Source organism: Saccopteryx bilineata, chromosome 5, assembly GCF_036850765.1.
Source record: "Saccopteryx bilineata isolate mSacBil1 chromosome 5, mSacBil1_pri_phased_curated, whole genome shotgun sequence".
Lineage (NCBI taxonomy): Eukaryota > Metazoa > Chordata > Mammalia > Chiroptera > Emballonuridae > Saccopteryx > Saccopteryx bilineata.
In genome coordinates, this window is record NC_089494.1 from 178653388 (window position 1) to 178673368 (window position 19981).

The 19981-nt window shown below is 40.9% G+C and overlaps 1 protein-coding gene across 2 annotated transcripts in view; it reads left to right on the forward strand.

Moving 5' to 3' along the window:
• Nucleotides 1-12612: 12612 nt before the first annotated feature.
• Nucleotides 12613-19981, forward strand: part of SLC39A8 (solute carrier family 39 member 8) — a 98360-nt gene continuing 90991 nt past the window's right edge. Inside the window, exons 1-2 of one of the 2 annotated variants that reach the window (XM_066280111.1) lie at nucleotides 12613-12714; nucleotides 13132-13606. In XM_066280111.1, the coding sequence (XP_066136208.1) occupies nucleotides 13388-13606 (219 nt within the window). In that variant the 5' untranslated portion in view covers nucleotides 12613-12714; nucleotides 13132-13387. Of the gene's footprint in view, nucleotides 12715-12741; nucleotides 12886-13131; nucleotides 13607-19981 lie in introns of those variants that run through there. The other variant, XM_066280110.1, reaches the window with a different exon arrangement.

Here is a 19981-nt window from a genome sequence, read left to right on the forward strand (position 1 = left end):
TCTCTGAGTACTTTTCCTGTCTTGTAGTCAGCATTATCTGATATGAGTATTGCTACACCTGCTTTTTTTTGGATGTTATTTGCTTGGAGTATTGTTTTCCAGCCTTTCACTTTGAATTTGTTTTTATCCTTGTTACTTAGATGAGTTTCCTGTAGGCAGCATATAGTTGGATTTTCTTTTTTAATCCATTCTGCTACTCTGTGCCTTTTTATTGGTGAGTTTAAACCGTTTACATTTAGTGTAATTATTGATACTTGTGAGTTCCCTATTGCCATTTTATATCTTGCTTTCTGTTAGTTTTGTGTCTTGTTTGATCCTTCTCTTTCGTTTTTCTATCTTTTGTTTTTATTTGGTTGTATTCCATACATCTTTCCTCTGTTGCTATCTTTTTTATCTCATGTGCTTCTGTGGTGGTTTTTTCAATGGTGGTTACCTTTGAGTAATGAAAAGGGTCCCTACCCTGTTCATTGTAGCGAACTATTTTGTGAGTACTTTTGCACTCCATCGTCCTTTGCTACTGTTAATCTCCATCTTCTCCCCCTCTTTCTTTTTGTTGTTGTCACAGTTTAAATTTGGTTTTATTGTGTTCTTCTTGGAGCTTTTACTTGTGGCTCTGTTTTTTTTTTGTTCTTTGTATCTGATTGGAGAACCCCCTTTAGTAATTCCTGGAGTGGGGGTTTTCTGATGATAAATTCCCTCATCTTTTCTGTATCTGTGAATGTTTTTATTTCTCCTTCGTATTTGAAGGATAGCTTTGATGGGTATAGTATTCGTGGCTGAAAGTTCCTCTCTTTCAGGACTTTAAATATTGGGGTCCACTCTCTTCTAGCTTGTAGAGTTTCTGCTGAGAAATCTGATGATAATCTAATGGGCCTTCCTTTATATGTTGTATTCTTCTTTTCCCTGGCTGCCTTGAGAATTTTTTCTTTGCCATTTGTTTGTGCCAATTTCATTATGATGTGCCTTGGAGTAGGTTTGTTGGGGTTAAGAAAACTCGGAGTTCTGTTTCCTTCATGAATTTGAGGCTTTAGTTCTTTCCACAGGCTTGGGAAGTTCTCATCTATTATTTGTTTGAGTATGTTCTCCATTCCATTTTCTCTCTCTTCTCCCTCTGATATACCTATTATTCTTATGTTATTCTTTCGGATGGAGTCCGATAATCCTTGTAGGGCTATCTCATTTTTTTTAATTTTTGAGTCTCTTTCTTCTTCTCTCTGTTGTGCCTCAAGTTGCTTGTCTTCTATTTCACTAATCCTCTCTTCTATCTGTCCTGTTCTATTAGCCAAGCTTGCTACCTCGCTTTTCAGCTCGTGAATTGAGTTTTTCATCTCTGTTTGATTTGTTTTTATAGTTTCAATTTCCTTGGACATATATTCTTTGTGTTCATTGAGTTGTTTTCTGAGCTCCCTAAATTGCCTTTCTGTGTTTTCTTGTATATCTCGGAGGATTTTTAGGATTTCTATCTTGAATTCTCTTTCATTTAGCTCCAAGGTTTCCAATATATTAAATTTTTTCTCCATAGACTTTTCCTCATCTAGCTGTGTTACCTCTCTTTCTTTTGTATCCATGATATTTGATTTTTTCTTCCTTAATAGCACCTGAGGGTGGTTTTGTTGATAGTATTAATGAGATTTAATAAAGAATAAAAAGTTAAAAAAATAATAAAAAAATAAAAAATTAAAAAGAGTTGTTTTTTTTAAAAAAAATTAATAATGAAATAAAGAAAAATAAAATAAAATAAAAATTTTTTAAAAAAGGAAATTATTCCCCTCCTCCTTTTTTCCTCTCCTCTCCTCTCCCCTCTTTCTTGAGAAAATCTTGTGGTGGACTGTGAATTATAACAAACAATGCCTGTGATGGAGGGCCTGAATTGAGGAAAAGTAATAAAGGGGCAAAAAAAAAAAAAAAAAAGAAAAGAAAAAAAAAGAGCGTATGGATCCACAAAAAGCAAATAAGGAAAAAATTTGGGTCAAGAATAAAATGATTTGCTTTTAGGTGTTGGTTGTCTAAGAGTTGTGATGAGAGGAATAAAAGAAAAACGGAAAAATGGGTGGACAAATTAAAAAATTACTATTGTATTTAGTGGAACAAGAACTAGATAATATGGAGAGCCAGGGATGGGAGCACTGCTAGTGAGTTAAAAAGGTGAAGTAAAAACCCCCCAAAATGCCACAAACATAAGTTTGAGTCCCAGATAAGATAATTTGTTTGTTATTGAGGTTTGAATGAGAGGAGATGTAAAGGAGAAAGGAAGAAACTAATGTAGAGGGAGAAAAGAAAGAGAGAGAGAGAAAAAAAGAGGGAACCACTAAAAGAAGAAAAAAGAAAGGAGAGAGAGAGAGAGAGAGTTAAGGGTTTTGGAGTGCAACCCTCATAGAGAGAAAGGAAGAGAAGAGAAAAGATAATGGGAGATGTAACACTTATGGGTAGTGTAGTTCAAGGAGAAGAGAGAGTAAGATTGGTAGAGAGTTAATTGGCCAAATTGGAGGAGGAAAAAAAAGTATCAAGAATGAAGATAAGAGAAACAAACGAACAAATATAATAAAATGGGATAGGTTATAAAGTCTGCAGATTATTCTTGATTTTGAGAGGTTATCTTCTTGCTTTTTCTTTTCTCTCCCTCTTCCTGGTCGGTGACTCTGTACCCCGGGTTCTGCCCCTTTGGCACGCTCAGGTAGAGGTTTGCAGTTGATAAGTCTCTATGGCAATGTCATGTATTGTGCTTTAGTCTCGTTGGCAGTTGAAGCTCATTAGCATTTATAGGCTCCGACAGTGAGAGAGTCCGTGTTCCTGGAGCCTTTCTCCTAGTCTTTCCTTCCTCAATTAGTAGCCTGATAATCCAGCTATGGGGTTGCTGCTGCCTCTGCCTGGATAGTAAGAGGCTCAAATTGCTGGCAACTCCCCACTCTATTTCCACTCAGCACAGGGCTCTGGGTAAGGCTCAGTCAGTCAGAGCTGCTAGCATAATCAGGCGGGCTTTCCGCCCACTCAAAGACCTCTGGCTCTGCCTCTCTGTCCGGTAACACAAGCGGGCACCCACTTCTGGGGCGCTTGGAGGAAACTCTCACTCACTGTCTGCGACCAGGATATTCGGCCAGCAGTCTCACGCTCTGAGCGAAACCCCCAACCTCAGGGAAAAGTTGCAGTGTTGGAATTGAGTCTCGCTCCGTCGGCCCACACAAAGGCCCCTGACTCTGCCCCTCTGTGCGATAACACGGGCGCGCACTGCCGAGGCACTCGGAGGAATCACTCACTCCTTATCTGCGCGCGCAAACCAGGATATGAGGCCGGCTGCGTTTCCCTCTAAGTGAAACACCCTCCAGCACGGAAAATCTCCACCGTTGGAATTAGTTCTCACTCCCTCCCGTGCGTGGCTTTCCCAGGGTGCTGGGGCTGCCCAGAGACTCTGCCCTCGGCCCACAGAAAGGCCTCTGACCCTGCCTCTCCATGGGGCAACATGGGCACCCACTCTTGGGGCCTAGGAAGAAATTCTCGCCCACTAACTGCGCACCGACCAGGGGACCGGGTAAAATGGCCGCTCCGCTTGTCTTTCTTTGTTTGGGTTTGGCGCGAGTGTTAGCTTGTATTGCCCGGGTTGCCACAGGATCAGATTTTCCTCGGCTTGGATCTGTGTGCCACATCCTGGTTCGGCCGTTCGTGTCGCAGTCTGGATCTATTCACCCTCTTTGCCCGCCTCAGTTTCTATATTCACAGTTACCAGAGAAAGCCGCCCTGTTTAGGTTAGTGAGGAAGGCAGAGCATTTCTTACTCCCTATTTCCTTCGGGGTTTGGTTATATATTTAGCCAATTTTTCACTCAATCATACCTTTGGGTGTATTGCGAAGCATCTGGAAGCTCCAAGTATAGGTTTTTCTGTTTCTGGTTGACGATCTTGTTGAGTTTTGGGGGAGATTTATCTGTATCGCTTCCTACCCCGCCATTACTCTGACGTCCGCATTTATTCATTTTTAGAGAGAGAAAAAGAGAGAGAGAGAGAGAGAGAGAGAGAAAGAGAGAGAGAGAGAGAGAGAAGGGGGAAGGAGCAGGAAACATCAACTCCCATATGTGCCTTGACCAGGCAAGCCCAGGGTTTTGAACCAGCCACCTCAGCATTCCAGGTGGATGCTTCATCCACTGCACCACCACAGATAAGGCCCTCTCTTTCCTTTCTTAATAAAATAAAATAAAATAAAATAAAATAAAATAAAATAAAATTGCTCTGGGACGGTGAAACAAGGAAAGGCCTCTAAGATAGAAGAAGCAATAGGAGACAGCTTAGGCAGGGATACTTTGTCTTTTTAGGAATATTATGAGAGAGAAGTGAGCCAAGGCAAGGCTGCAGTCAGCTCATTGAAGAGTCAGAGAAAAGGGGAACTTGGAGACAGGTTCAGGGGGTTAGCCTAGGAGGAGCTGCCGCTGCCTACTGCATCCCAGGTAGCAAGTCTCAGGGGGTTCCTTAGAGTTTAGAAGATGCACACCTGTGAGGGTAAGGCATGCATGTGTTGGGTCCTTTGTCTTGAGGGCTTCAAAGGCTGGGAGTTTTGGGGAGATCTTAGGGAGGGATCTCTATAAAATATTCATCTGCTTTTCCAGGTGTATCCTTTCAGGGTCCTGGTCTCCACTGAATGGTCAGGCCAGGGCAGGGGTTCATTAGTCATCAGAGCTAATCCTGGTGCTGCCCACCTGGTTTTGCTGCTTTTCTGGGCCTGGAGCTGGAATATACCTGATATCTAAATGTTATCTCTAAGGAAGAAATGTCAAGGGGGTCTAAGGCACATGGTCACCGATATGCCAGGAGAGGAAAAGCCATTCTGGGCACCAGTTTTACCTGTTGGTAGGTACCTGGGGCTTTCTGCCTTGGTGACCTTCTGTATTTGGCTGTAAATTGTTTGGCCAGGATATTCAGCTCTCTGTTTCAGTTTATCTAATCCACTTGCCAAGGAATCTTTCTAGCTTCTTACTCTCCTGCCTATCATAACTGCTCAGACTGTTTCCCTCTTACTTGGATAACCTTCTCCCTGGTTCAGGCATCAATACCCCTCACTGGGTCACTGTGCCACTGCATAAATGCATTCATTGTGCTATGCTCTACCTAATGGCTTTAGGACTGGAAGGGAGAAAAAGAGAAAGAAAGGGGAAGAAAGCATGGGACCTGACATGTCTCAGATTTGCTTATTAGTCCTTCTACAAGGAAATGAATGCATGACAATGTTTAAAAAAAGGCCAATTTGCTCATTATTTGCAATAGTAACCAAAGATTTGGGCTGTGAAACATTTGAAACTATTAGAAGAAGTAACATTTGACATTGGATGTCCTTTCTATTTGAGAACTGAACCTTCATTTCTCTTCCAGTGTTTCATGTTTTGTTCCAATTGATTACTACCAAATTAGACATTTATAAATAAAAAGGCTGGAATGCATAATTGTTTTTCTCATCCAATTTCTGCTTTCATCGATGAGGGAATTGCATTATGGTTAGTACAAGTGACTTTTCCAGGTTTCCCAGGGGACATAGTCAGGAAGAGAAAGGATATTTTTCAACATCCTGGCCAGTGTTCTCTTCATTATTATCATTTAAAATTATTTGACCTTTAAGATGAATTTCTGAGAAAAAAATAGAGCTAATACATTTATACCTTATGTTTTAAAGTGGAAATCCTTTTCCTTTAGTAATGATATTGCTGATAGAATGTTCTATTTTGTACCCTAAAACATTATCTGAGTAGTACTTTGCTGATCACATTTCATTAGTGTGGGGTATCTAGAAATTAACCTCACCAATTTGGTAGTTAATAACAATGATAATTTAGTAGTTAGTGTGGATAAAAAAGTTTTTTTTTTATGGGAGATTATATAAATTCCTAACTGGTCAGGTCATGGTGAGTAGTCTGGTCCTCAGGCCTATAACTTCTTTTAATTTTTTTTGACAGAGACAGAGAGAGATAGAGAGTCAGAGAGAGGGATAGATAGGGACAGAGAGACAGGAAGGGAGAGAGATGAGAAGCATCAATTCTTCACTGCAGCTACTTAGTTGTTCACTGATTGCTTTCTCATATGTGCTTTGGCTGGGGGGCTACAGCAAAGCAAGTGACCCCTTGCTCAAGCCAGAGACCTTGGGCTCAATCCAGTGACCTTGAGCTTCAAGCCAGTGTCCTTTGGGCTCAAGCCAGCAACCATGGGGTTAGGGTCTATGATCCCACATTCAAGACAGCAACCCCATGCTCAAGCTGGTGAGCCTGTGCTCAAGCCAGGGTTCTCGGAGTTTTGAACCTGGGTCCTATGCTCTAGTCACTGTGCCACCTATTGATCAGGCTAATTTTTACTTATTGATTGATTTTATAGAGTGAGAAAGGGCAAATAAAGAGAGAAAAAAACATTGTTGTTCCACTTATTTATGCATTCATTGGTTGATTCTTGTATGTACACTGACTGGGGATTGAACCTGTAACCTTGGTGTACATGATTGATGCTCTAACCCAGTGGTTCTCAAAGTGTGCACCAGGGTGCACTGGTGTACTCTAGAAGATTTCCAGGTTTGCCCTCTGGTATTCCGGAGAAATATGTGCCTGTTGGGGACCAAAAAACCAACAGGGTTTTTGGAGTTTAAATTTTTGAGGGACAGAGATGTAGGGAATTGGCTGTAAACTGACATTCTGCCCAACCCCCACCTCACTTGCCTGATTAGGTTGCAAAAGGCTGTTAAGCTGTGGTGCTGGATTGTTTATACTATTCCTCATGTTCCCTGGAAAAACTGGAGGCAAGTTTTTTCTATTCTTTGGTGTAAAGTTAAGATTTGCCAATGGCCTGACTTTGCCCTATAAATAAAGCAAGATGCGGTTTTTGGGCATGCTTTGTTCTTGCCAGTAGCAATTACAGGGCCCTCCTGATCCTGTATTTTCTTAATTCTGCACCGTTCCCACTCGGGACCTGGAATTACTAGCTGTGCTGGTTCGCAGCATGTGCCTAGATATAAAAATAAATACAGTTACTCTATTATACCATTTCGTTATGGAAATACTGCTTTTTGTTAACACATCATTATTATAGTTATTATTAACACATCATTATATTATTTTTAGGTAAATACACCCAAATAAAATGGATAGATTTCTCAAAAAGAAGCGTGATATTGAAGGATCTGATTCTGGAAGTGAGCAAAAGTTAAGTGCAAGTAAGAAAGCAAAATCGCGGCCTACTCGCATATATAATGAAAGTTATTTAAGTTTTGGTTTCACTTGGACCTAAAGTGAAGATCATCCTTTACCGCTATGTTTAGTATGTGGATGTAAAATGGCAAATGAATCACTGCTTCCCAGTAAATTGAGTAAACATTTTAAAACTATACACTCTAATTTACAAGATAAATCTGTAAGCTTTTTCAAGAGTTTGTCTGAACAGCAAACAAAAGCAGCAAATTCTTTTAAAAGTATAATGACTATTTCTGATAAAGCTCAAATCGCTTCTTATCAAGCCTCAGAACTGATAGCAAAAAATATGAAAGCTTATACTTTAGGTGAGTCACTTATTTTGCCTGCATGCAAAAAAAAAAAAATGGTCATGACAATGCTAGGAAATGAAGCAGCAATGAAAATAAGCAAGATTCCTCTGTCCAACGATACAGTTAACAGGCGTATTATAGAAATGTCTTCTGATATCGAGAAAAATGTATGCAGTAATAAGCTTCAGTATTCAAATTTTGCATTGCAAGTTGATGAGTGAATAGACATTACCAACATGGCATAACTCTTAGCATTTGTCCGTTTTATTAATGAAGATCAAATAGTAAATCAGTTTCTTTTTTGCAAAGAACTAGGTGTGTCTACAAAAGGTGTAGATGTTTTTAACATTTTAAGTAACTATCTTGATAAATGGCAGTTATCATGGAAGTCATGTGTAGGCATTTGTACAGATGGCATCCCTTCCATGGTAGGCTGTGTTAAGGGTCTTACATTTTTCGTAAAAATACAAAATGAGAATGTTATCATAACTCACTGCTTTCTTCACAGGGAGGCCTTGATGGCAAAAACATTGGGAGGAAAATTAAGAGAAGTTTTAGATCAAGTTGTTCAGATGGTAAACTTTATTAAAACAAGACCTGTCAAATTGTGTTAACTCAAAAAGCTTTGTATCGATATGGATTCACAACACAGATGGCTGCTTTTAGACACTGAGATGAGGTGGTTGTCAAGGGGAAAAGTACTTAACCGTACACAAACTATGACAAGAGCTTCTTGTGTTTTTTGAAGAGATGAAACAGTTACATTTTGTAACCTCCTTTGGTGCGAATTTTGGATTGCCAGGTTATAGTATTTGGCTGATATATTTCAGCAGCTCAATATTTTTAATCCTAACATGCAAGGGAAGGAAGAAAATATTCTCACATCCACTGACAAAATGAAAGTTTCAGAGAAAACTACAGATTTGGAAAAGAAAAGCTGTTGATGGTAATTTGAAAATGTTTCCATTGGTAAATAACACTTGCTTTTACCATTGAGTAAACATTTTAAAACTATACACTCTAATTTACAAGATAAATCTGTAAGTTTTTTCAAGAGTTTGTCTGAATAGAGAACAAAAGCAGCAAATTCTTTTAAAAGTATAATGACTATTGCTTAAATGAAACACTTTCAATAATAGTTAAACATTTAATAAATTTAGAAGAAAAATTAGGTTCTTAAATTCTATCACTTAACAATGAATAATACGAATGGATTAGAAACCCATTCATGGAAGCTTCAAATGATTTTGGTTTAACATTAACAGAAGAACTGCTATCTATATCCACTGATGGTGGATTGATGATTAAACATAAGGAATTGTCTCTTGAAGCCTTTTGGATTTCTATAAAAGAAGAATATGTAGCAATATCTAAAAAAGCTTTGAACATTTTACTACAATTTTCAACATCCTATTTATGGGAATTAGAATTTTCTACCCTCAACACAATTAAGAGTAAAAAGAGAAGAATTCTTTAATGTATTGACGAGGAAATGAGAGTTTGCCTTTCAAATATATGCCCAAACATTGAAGAAATTGCTAGGACACATCAGGCTCATGTTTCTCATAAACACAAGAATGAAAAAACTTAACACATTTGCACCAGGACCTGCCGAATTTACTAAATCTTACTAAGACTGTATCTATATATATAAAAAGATAACTTTTTATTTTTTTTATTTTTTAACCCCTCTTTTTTATGAATTCTAAAAAGCATAACTCAAAAAATGTAACATAAAGATGTTTTTTAATGTCAGAATAGATTTAATTGTCATATTTATTTCATTTAATTACCATAAAAGCACGCTTGGACTTCATATATTTTTTCTTTAATATTTGACTTAATTATTATAACATATTTCTCAGAAATTTGCATATAGTGTGCCTACAATTGTTTGTAGGATTTTAAATGTGCCCCGACTTCAAAAAGTTTGAGAACCACTGCTCTAACCAACTGAGTTACCTGGCCAGGGCCTCAGACCTATAATTTCTTTAGCAAAAAGCTTTTTTTCTTTAAACAAGTCCTGTCTATTGTTTCTGTGTATTTATATTAACACACCTTTGAGTGTGATAATGCCTCTTTTTTTAGATTCCTCCCTCTAAAGCACTACTATCCTCAAGAGTGTGCATAATCTTAACTATTGTGAAATCCCATTCCCACCTTGCTTTCTCCCACCTTTTTGTAATCTTACTTAACAGTCCCTTCTTAATTTCAAATGCATAAAAGAAACTGCAAAACCGTTACTCTTCAGAGCAACTAAGATCTTGCTTCCCGGGAATTGTCTTCAGTTTCGGCTCAAATAACCTCTTGAAAAAATTATTTATTGGTTTGGATGTTTCTTACGTCGACATTAGTAATTATTGTTTTGAATACTCTCTCTTAATTGTATGTTTTCATTATGTTAATTATTTGATTATTATTTATTTTCCTCTTTATTGTTTTGTGGGGTAGTGGATTGGCAAAATGTGCGTACATAGACAGTACATAGACGTGAGTGGTTGATAAATAAAATTTTATTTTCAAATATCCATGATATAAAATTTGTATTATTTAAAACCCATTTATAATATATTTGTGGAAAATCAAACATGTTCTCAATGTTGCTAATCAAGCTGGGAACAAACAACTTGTTGGGTGCAGATGGACCATCTACAGCAGCAATTTTCAACTGGTGTGCCACAGAATTTTTTAAACATGCAATCCTTGACTAGGGATTAGTCAGGGGCTTTGACTTCTTTGCCCCTAGATTGTCAAATTTAGAAAACGACAACAGCCAACACAACAATAGCCATCTGGTGTGAATGAAACAAAATTATACCTATTTCTTTTTGTCCTTTTAGCAAAAAATATATTTTTGGGTGTGTTCAATAATTTTAGTAATTAATTTATGTGTGCCATGAAATGAAAAAGGTTGAAAATCACTGCTCTAGAGCTTTCATTAATTTCCAAGAATCACCTTGAGTCACTGAGATCAAAAGAAAAAATAAACAAACTATATTTGAGAATCCACTAAATCTTTTTTGAAAATCAAAAAGTAGTTTACTATGTATTAAATAAGCTCAATTTTTGTAGTAAATTATGACATAAATAATATCAAACACTTCTCATTAAAAAAGAATATACTGTCAATATCTCAGTTTTCTTTTTCATGTTTCATAAATCCTCTTTTGTATGCTTCCGGTTCTGAACACAGACACTGCAGGGTCAAAGCCCTCTCTACCCTTGTTATGGTTTTGAGAAAGGGATCCGTCTTTGCTCACGGTGATACTGAACATGGGCTTTGCCTCCATCACCATGTTGCCAAAGCAGTTCTGCCCTCACCAGTTTGCTCAGCAAACATCAGATTTTCTGGCTTTATTCCTGAAAACAAAAATTTAAGGTTCTGGATTAAAGAAAGGAGAATTTATTGTTGCAGGACTTCTCAGAGTTCCTAATACGCTGCTTGTGCTTGTGCGTTGCTAAGTGAGCAATACAGTGTGCCACTTTCCAAACTTTATTTTTTGGCAATTAATTTGAAAGATAACCTTATTATTTTTATTTTTCAATTACAGTTTACAGTCAATATTATTTTATTTTGATTTCAGGTGTACAGCATAGTGGTGAGATAATCAGATACTTTACAAAGTGTTCCCCCAATGTTTCAAGTACCCATCTGATACCATCTATTGCAGGGGTCGGGAACCTATGGCTTGCGAGCCAGATGTGGCTCTTTTGATGGCTGCATCTGGCTCGCAGACAAATCTTTAATAAAAAAAATAATGTTAAAAATATAAAACATTCTCATGTATTACAATCCATTCATTTCCTACAGCTCATGTTCATAGTTGCGGGTGGCTGGAGCCAATCACAGCTGTCCTCCGGGACAACACCAAATTTTTATTGGATAATGTGTAACGTACACGGGTTGTTGTATGGCTCTCACGGAGTTACATTTTAAAATATGTGGCGTTCATGGCTCTCTCAGCCACAAAAGTTCCCGACCCCTAATCTATTGTTATTACAATATTTCTAATAAAAATCTGTGTAATTTAAGAACTTAATGGTGACATGAACTTCTGGCCCTTGAGTGAAATAATTGCCTTTTTTGCACCAATGTAATTCTATAAATTAACAGATATACAGATTTTATAATTGGAAGGGACACATTATCAAGATCATTTTGCTGCTCTCCCTCCAAGGCAGGAATCCTTCTATCACATATGCCTGGGTTTGAACCACCTTCAGTCATGGGAAACCACTACTTCCCAAAGCAGTTGTGCCTGATATTCTGCACAAACCTTTCCTTTGGTAACTTTACTGTTACTTCTGCCTTCTGTACTTCGTAGTTAGAATGCAATTAAACCCTCTCCATAGGACAGCCCTTCAGTTCTGTCCACCTAGATCATCTTTCTAGAATTTTCTTTCCCTGTCCCTTTCTTCCAGGGTTTATTAGCTAAGTTCTCCTGGGAAAATAGATTTTTTCCTCTTCCCCATCACCTTGACCTTGTCTGGATTTTGTGTCTGTTTTAGGAGGCTGTGAATTTATTAACCCGTGAAAGGCAACACCACTTTGAATTATTACTGTTCTTAGCCATGTAACAGCGAATCATAGTTTCACTTTATTTCTGGACAATTATATCCACCAGTCACAACCTTTGTTCCCAAACACCGCATTCACTTTGCGCAATCTGACCTCCTACCTAAGTCAGCTTTTCTTGAACTCTCATCTGAACAAACATTCATTTTAATCTGCGGATATCCCGTGCGGCGTCAGGAAGGGCCGGCTTGGCAGTGCGGGCTCAGTGAGTCTGCCACCACGCTCCAGATTTTGTTTCCTTTTTCTCTTCTGAGTTTAAGAAGTGAGACAAAAAAGCAATTCCTGCTACTATCTTAGACAATGCAAGGGGTTCCAGACTCTATTCCAGGAAGCTGGTTTCATCAAGGTAACAAAGAAACCACAGAGAGCAGAAAGAAGTCTAGGGGTCACCGACACAGAGGTATTATTAAGGTAACCCCCAGGGAGGCGGGGTAAGTGGGGAGCCGGCTGGGCTGAGGTGGGACAGCACAAAACCAGAGAAGAGGAAAGGCCAGTGGCCGGGCGCCCCGGCGCGGACGCACGCGGGAGTTCAGGCTGGGGGAGTGTATCACCACGTGCTGCAGAGGCGGGGACAGGGTCATCCTCCTCTTATCTGAAAGGGTGCAGGGCGGGACTGAAACAAACAGGCAGACAGGCGAGGTGAGAGGTTAGCAGGCTAACCTAGTCCTTCCTACCAGCTTGCCAAGAGCAAATCCTGGGGGAGGGTGATCCCGTTTTGACGCTCAAACCCCAGGACTCCGAAAGGGACTGCACTTCTCATCCCTTTTAAGTTTGTTCTGAGGGACTTCAGCAGAAAGACAGGAAGAGGAGGTGGGGTTCCACAGCGAGTGCGGTTTTAGTTCTTAACTCGCGGTGGTTTGGGGCTTTATATTCGGGAGGAGCCAGTGTCACCGCACTGTAAGCAAACTCTGGGACGTTTGCAAACGCGGCTGCAGGGCAATTGGCCCAATGCCCGACCAAGTGTTCGAGGGCTCCGGCCAGGCAGTGCTCCTGGGGCCGGTCAGCGGGTGGCCCGGTGGCCTTTATCTCTGTCCCCCTTTGTCCTCTTTATCTCAGGCTCTCCAGGAGAACCAGGGGCCCACTCTGCCTATCGCTCCCCGCCCCCGGCTGCACCGCTACTTCAATGCCCCGCAGGTCGTCGGCTGCTGCTCTTTCGAAGGCGGCGGAGGACCAGGGGTACCCCGTGCCACCGCTGACTCGGACCGGCTACGAGTTCTGACCCGCGCGCTCTTGGGCACTGACGCCGGTGCGCCCGGCGCGTCCCCGTGCGCTCCAGCCCGCTTTGGGCCCGCGAGGGGCAGCCCCGGCCAGGATGGCCCCGGGCCAGGCGGTGGCCGGGCTCCTGCTGCTGGCGGCGGCGGGCCTCGGAGGGTCGGCGGCCGGGCCCGGGCTCACCTTCAGCGAGGATGTGCTGAGCGTGTTCGGCGCGAATCAGAGCCTGTCGGTGGCGCAGCTCGGGCGCCTGCTTCAGCAGCTGGGCGCCGCCCCGGCCGAGGGCGCCCTGCAGCCCGCGCAGCTGCACTTCAACCAGGTAAGCGCCGGCCGGCGACTCTGCGTGCTGGGGCTGTGCGTGCCCGTCCGTCTGCGCAAGAAGCGCTACTTCTGTGGGAAATGTGCGGGAGGAACAGTCTCCTTAGGCTTTTCAAGTGCGTGACAGTGACTGGGGACACTTGATTTTCACCAGATCAGGCTTCTTAGCCAGGTTAACGGCCCGGTGGGGTGAGGGATCCAGAAATTGCAGCTTTATCCCTGACGAGCTGAGCGATTTTATAGAAAAGTTTATGAAGTAGTCGAAGAGGGGAAGCACCGTGAGAGATGCTTCCTAGGTGGAAATGGCGTACTTAACTCTTCCCAGCGGAGACCGCGGCTCACATGCAGCCCTCGGTAGCAGTTGCTTGGTGGCTAACAACTGCCGACGAGATACGATGTACCTATCGTAAGTAGATCAGCCTTCCCTAAGCACGTTACACGAGGCTTTTAGACCTGAAGGAATTTACATTGTATAGAGAGCAATTGAGATTATACTTGTTAGTAAATTTCAAAACGGATATTATAGATTGTTAGTTATTTACATAATGCATATTTTATATACTTTTTCTTAAAATTGTGAAAAAGGCAAAGTGTGCTTTTTGCATCCTCCCCACTTTTTATTTATTAATATTTATTGACTTTTTTTGGGGGGAGAGATTGCTTGTTGTTTCACCCAACTACACATTCACCGGTTGACTCTTATATGTGCTCTGATTAGGGAACCACTCACAACTTTGGCTTATTGGAACTAGGCTCTAACCAACTGAGCTACCCCACCAGGGCCCCCCTACCTTTTAAAAGTATTAATTCAGTGCTTTATTTCCCCTTCTACTCTTGTTCCAGGAAGAACTGATGACGAATAGCAATGTGCAGTATTTTCCATATTGTTCGTCACTTCTGGCCCATGTTAGTTTGCATTACAAGGTGTTTGGGAAATGCTGCCTATTATACATAAACAACTTTTGGAAATTTAGCATTTTCTAATGTAGCTGACCTTGGATTACAGTTAGGGAAACTATAATCAGATGTACTCCTTGCAAAGAACATTATAGATAGATGCACATTCTTCTTGTTAAAAAAAAAAAAACCTCACCTCAATGAAAATACCCAATACACAAGAAGAAGAACTTTCTTATTCCAGGGGGTAGCAGAATGAGCTTTTTTTGTGGTTCACTTATTCTCTTTAATAAACTATAGTGCTAGCTCTGGCATGCTTTAATAAAACATTTGACTTAATGTCCAAGAAATATGTTGGCAAAACAAATCTCCACATATATTGATATTTTGGAAAAGAAAACAAAGCAAACAACTTTCTAAGTATTTTCTGTGGAGCTGCAGTCTCTTCAAGTAGGGGAAAGAGCTGAGATGACTAAAGTATTTCTAGGTAGGAGTAGGAGTGGTCATATGCTTGGAAAGAAGCTTGGGGACTTGACTTGCAGCTGCATATCTGTCACCCACACATTGTTTGACTTAAAGTATCTCCTTATCTCAAACTGTCTGGTGGTGTTGACGAATTGTAAAGAGACAAAAGACCCTTAAGCCACCTCTTGACAAAGATGCTGAAAACATGTCTAAATTATTTTTAAAAATTGGTTAAGTTTATTAGCAATATGATTTCCAGTTTGTGAGTAAGTGGGATATCTCAATAGATAAATGTTTCTTATTCTCACGTTTGCATATGTAACTGCTCTCATTATGGCCTCTGTGGACATCAAAAAGAGCCAGGAAGACATTTATAATTACTTGGGAAACAAAGGGAAGCCAAGGAAAAGTTATCATTTAATCAAGCCTAACAACCAGTAGACGTTCTAAAATGTCCTAGTGAAAACGACAGTCAACAAACAAAATGAGGACAAATGAAATAGATTCCAGAAAAATCTGTTAATTTGCTGGCATTCATATTTTCTCCAGCAGGAAACCATCCAATTTGGAGCAAAATTTAGGGCCATTAAAACCTGCATACCTTAAAGAATGCACTTGAGTCTCCTCACTTGTCACAAAGTAGAATAAATAGTGTATGGGCCTATTGTGAGAAGCTTGATTTTCTAACTTTGCAAAGGGTCAGTAAAATAGAATTTATTTCTATGGATCAGGAATCTATTGAGTTTTGTATGAGATCTATTTACAAATGACATTGTTCCTTCAGATGAGGGCTGTGATATTTCTTAAGTCAGCTTTTCTTAGGCCGTAGATGACAGTACTCTGGAGGTTTGTTAGACAATTTGGAAGGTTTTCTAATATTTTTTTCAGTATTTTTTTTTTTTTTTTTTTTTGTATTTTTCTGAAGCTGGAAACAGGGAGAGACAGTCAGACAGACTCCCGCATGCGCCCGACCGGGATCCACCTGGCACGCCCACCAGGGGCGATGCTCTGCCCCTCCGGGGCGTCGCTCTGCCGCGACCAGAGCCACTCTAGCACCTGGGGCAGAGGCCACGGAGCCATCCCCAGCGCCCGGGCCATCTTTGCTCCAATGGAGCCTCGGCTGCGAGAGGGGAAGAGAGAGACAGAGAAGAAGGAGGGGGGGTGTGGAGAAGCAAATGGGCGCTTCTCCTATGTGCCCTGGCCGGGAATCAAACCCGGGTCCCCCACATGCCAGGCCGACGCTCTACCGCTGAGCCAACTGGCCAGGGCCTCAGTATTCTTAAGTACAATTAAATTAGTTTGCTGCTTTGGAAGACCCAAGTGACCTAAGTTCAAACTGGTGACTATAGAACAATTGAGTTTGTTGTTTTGCTTCGTGGTTACTGAGGGCACAAAGAGCAGGTAGAGGAAGCGACCCAAACAGTGAGAGGGGAACTCTTTTAGTTCAGTGGGTCGAGGTGGTGATGGGGTTCAAGTCTGATCTATGTCAGGGAGTTCCTAGAATACACAGGGGAGTCCCAACTCAATGCATGCTTTGGATAATTAATTTATGGGATTTAGAAATGGGCTCAGTGCTTGTTTATTCAGATGATCCTTTCTCAATTTCTAAATGTTCTTTTCTCTTCATTTCCTCTTCAAAACACCTCATCTCCAAGTTCTTGTTGTACATACTGATTAAATAGATTGATAGAAAAGAGTATCTTCATTCTCTAAATGATCATACTAAGCTGATTCGAATAAATAAGTCTCCTAGAGAGGCTTATTGGGGGTGCTGGAGGTGTAGGACTGGGTGTGGTAGGTGGGCCTGTGAGGCAACCTCTGTTTCACACCATCACTCAACCTCACATCTGGCTTCTTACTTTTAATTCTTTTTCCTTTTAATACATATCTTGCAGCATAGCTCCTGCATCTTGTTTTTCCTTTTCACATGCCTATCACATGTCTGACCTTGTTTGTAGACCTCTTTCAATTCATATTCAGTCTCCTGAAAGCAATACTTAGAATATGCCTATCTTTCAAAACTCCTCTGCTGGTGAAGTCCCTATCTTGAGCCTGGCATTCAAAGCTCTGCTGTACCTTAAGGTTGGCCTTGAGAAGTCAACCACCTCTTCTGACCTAGCATTCACTAAACAAGACTATTTACTCTTCTGGGAATTCACCTTATATTTTGCTTAACCACTTCTTAGCTTATTATCTTCCTTGTACCCTTCCTGTTTCCAACTTGAATGCCTTTCTGTTCCTTGAATTACCCTGTCAAAATCCTATGTTTTTAATTGTCCAGAGATCCTTTCCCATACTCCTCTATAAAACCTTTTCAGGCTACCACAGCTAGCTGTAGTATGCTGTTATTTCTCTCTTTTTGAGTAACTGAAATATTTTTTATTATGCTAATACATAACTACAAGGAGTCCTCTGGTTACTATGACAACACAGTTCCCTGTGTCCTATGTTCCTATAATAGTGATGTAACTTGAATTTTGGTGTAAGTCAAACACACCCTAGCCTAAGTCACTTACCTATCCTAACACAGTTATAAAATCATAATCTAGACCATAAAAACACAACTAAGCCACAGAAAAATGAAAAGGACATAAATATACTGTACTGTGCACTGTACTGTAATAACAGAAAAAATGGGAAAAATGAGTGTAAGAAAAAATTCCTTACCTTTATTTCTGTGGTTGATTTGCACACTGGAAGGGGCATTGCATGGTGGGAGAGAGTGACCTATTGGGAGGAGGAGGCTGGAGAGGCAGGAGAACCTGCAGAAGGTGCTGGAGATACTGGGTCAGGTGAATCAGGATTGCTTAAGGAACATGCAGGAGACGCCGGAGATGATTCTACCTGTATTACAGGTGTTTCATCTCGAGAAGCAGCTGAGGTAGAGGGTACAGGATCTGTTACAGGCCTCTCTACCTTCTTAAAGAATTGTTCCAGGCTAGTCTGGAAGGTTGATGATTTCCTCTTTTCCAAAATCTGCCTGTAGCATTGCAAGGCATCCATAACAGCTCACATAGTTCGCCCACATAGTCTGTAAGTACGATGCTAATGGCGTAAGGCATAACACGTCTCAATATTTTCAAGTTTTATGAGAGTGTCATAAACTCAAAGCATCACATGTCGAGACTGTCATAACCCGAGGATCCCCTGTATTCGTGTGTTCAAAAAATATTTTGAATGACCACTGAACTCTAATTAGAGTGGTCATTTTAGAGTAAAAAATCTGATCATAACACTCCTTTTAGTAAAATAATTAAACTCTTTTAAGATAAACTTTAAGCACTTTAATGTGGCTTAGGCCCTTCTATCATTTTGTCCTCAAACCTTATCCTTTCCTACAATTTTAATCTGAGTGAACTGCTTATACTATAGTTTCTGGTTTTCCATAAACACCTGCTTTAGCTTCTGCTATTGGTTTAGACATTACTTTTTTTGAGAAGCCTTTCTTGGTCTGCTCAGGAGTTTAGTAGGATCCCTTGTATGTGATCCTATATAAATTAATGCCTGTGCAGTGCTAACATATTATATATTGTAATTATATTATAATATGTAAATAATTTAGTATATATTATAATTTTCTGTATATATGATTGCAACCACCCCACTTCTTTATCTCCTCTATGATTTTAAACAAATTGAAAGGAATGACCTAACTTTTCTCTGTAAGGGCTACTGTAGTGCTTAGTATATTACATGTATTCATTATGTATTTTTTGAATGAATGACTGAAGATTGCTTAATATGAATAAGATAATTTGGGCCTTCACATGACTTTACAGTTTATTGGGGGAAGTATGACACATGCATACATAACTATAATGTATGATTGAATCATACATCAAATTAAAGAAATACAAACTAAAGTGGAATAGGATCAGATCTGTGTTGTTGGAAAATTCATCTGTGTGAGAGTGTGCAAAGTGTTGGAGTGGGTCAGGGTGGGAGCTGAGGAGGAAACTACAGTGGTTTGCATGTGATGTAATATTTGCTTGAACATGGAGACAGCCAGTAGGTAGCACATAGGCTCTGTCTTGGTCTGGAAGAGCAGACATTGCTTAAGAGTAGGAGAAAGAGCCCCAAGATAAATATTTTCTGCTTTAGTCTTTTGTTTGCTGTAGTCATTTCAGTATTCTTAGATTTTTTTCTTCATTAACTTCTTGTCTGATGACAGCAGACGGAAAGGCAGTGGGGTAGCTTGGTTTGTTTTCGTGGATGGCCAGGCTGATGGTATGTAGCAGATGGAAGCTGGTATGTGTATGTGAAGAATGTGTGTGTCTGTATTTGGGGGGGTCATTACACATACATGTATACACAGATTACTGTCATCTACTGTAGGGTGGGGGTAATGGTGGATGAGATGAGGGATGTTCTGGGAATCACTGATCAATCATGGACAAGCAGAGAAAGAGCATTTAGTCTTTTTTTTTTTTTTGTATTTTTCTGAAGCTGGAAACGGGGAGAGACAGTCAGACAGACTCCTGCATGCGCTGGACCGGGATCCAGCCGGCACGCCCACCAGGGGTGAAGCTCTGCCCACCAGGGGGCGATGCTCTGCCCCTCCGGGGGCGTCGCTCTGTTGTGACCAGAGCCACTCTGGCGCCTGGGGCAGAGGCCAAGGAGCCATCCCCAGTGCCCGGGCCATCTTTGCTCCAATGGAGCCTTGGCTGCGGGAGGGGAAGAGAGAGACAGAGAGGAAGGAGAGGGGGAGGGGTGGAGAAGCAGATGGGCGCTTCTCCTGTGTGCCCTGGCCAGGAATCGAACCCGGGACTTCCTCACGCCAGGCCGACGCTCTACCACTGAGCCAACCGGCCAGGGCGCATCTAGTCTTTTTTAACCTTTATGATCTGAGAAATGGTGGGGGTAAATCTTCTAGGAATGCCTGCCAGACTGCTTGCTCAGGTGAGAAACGGGAAGGATGGGTGTAAGGCCGGTGGTTGTGGCCATGCAGATTCATACTGAATTCGGGCAAATGGTAAAGGAACTTTGGAGCCTGAGGATGGTGGGGCATTCCATT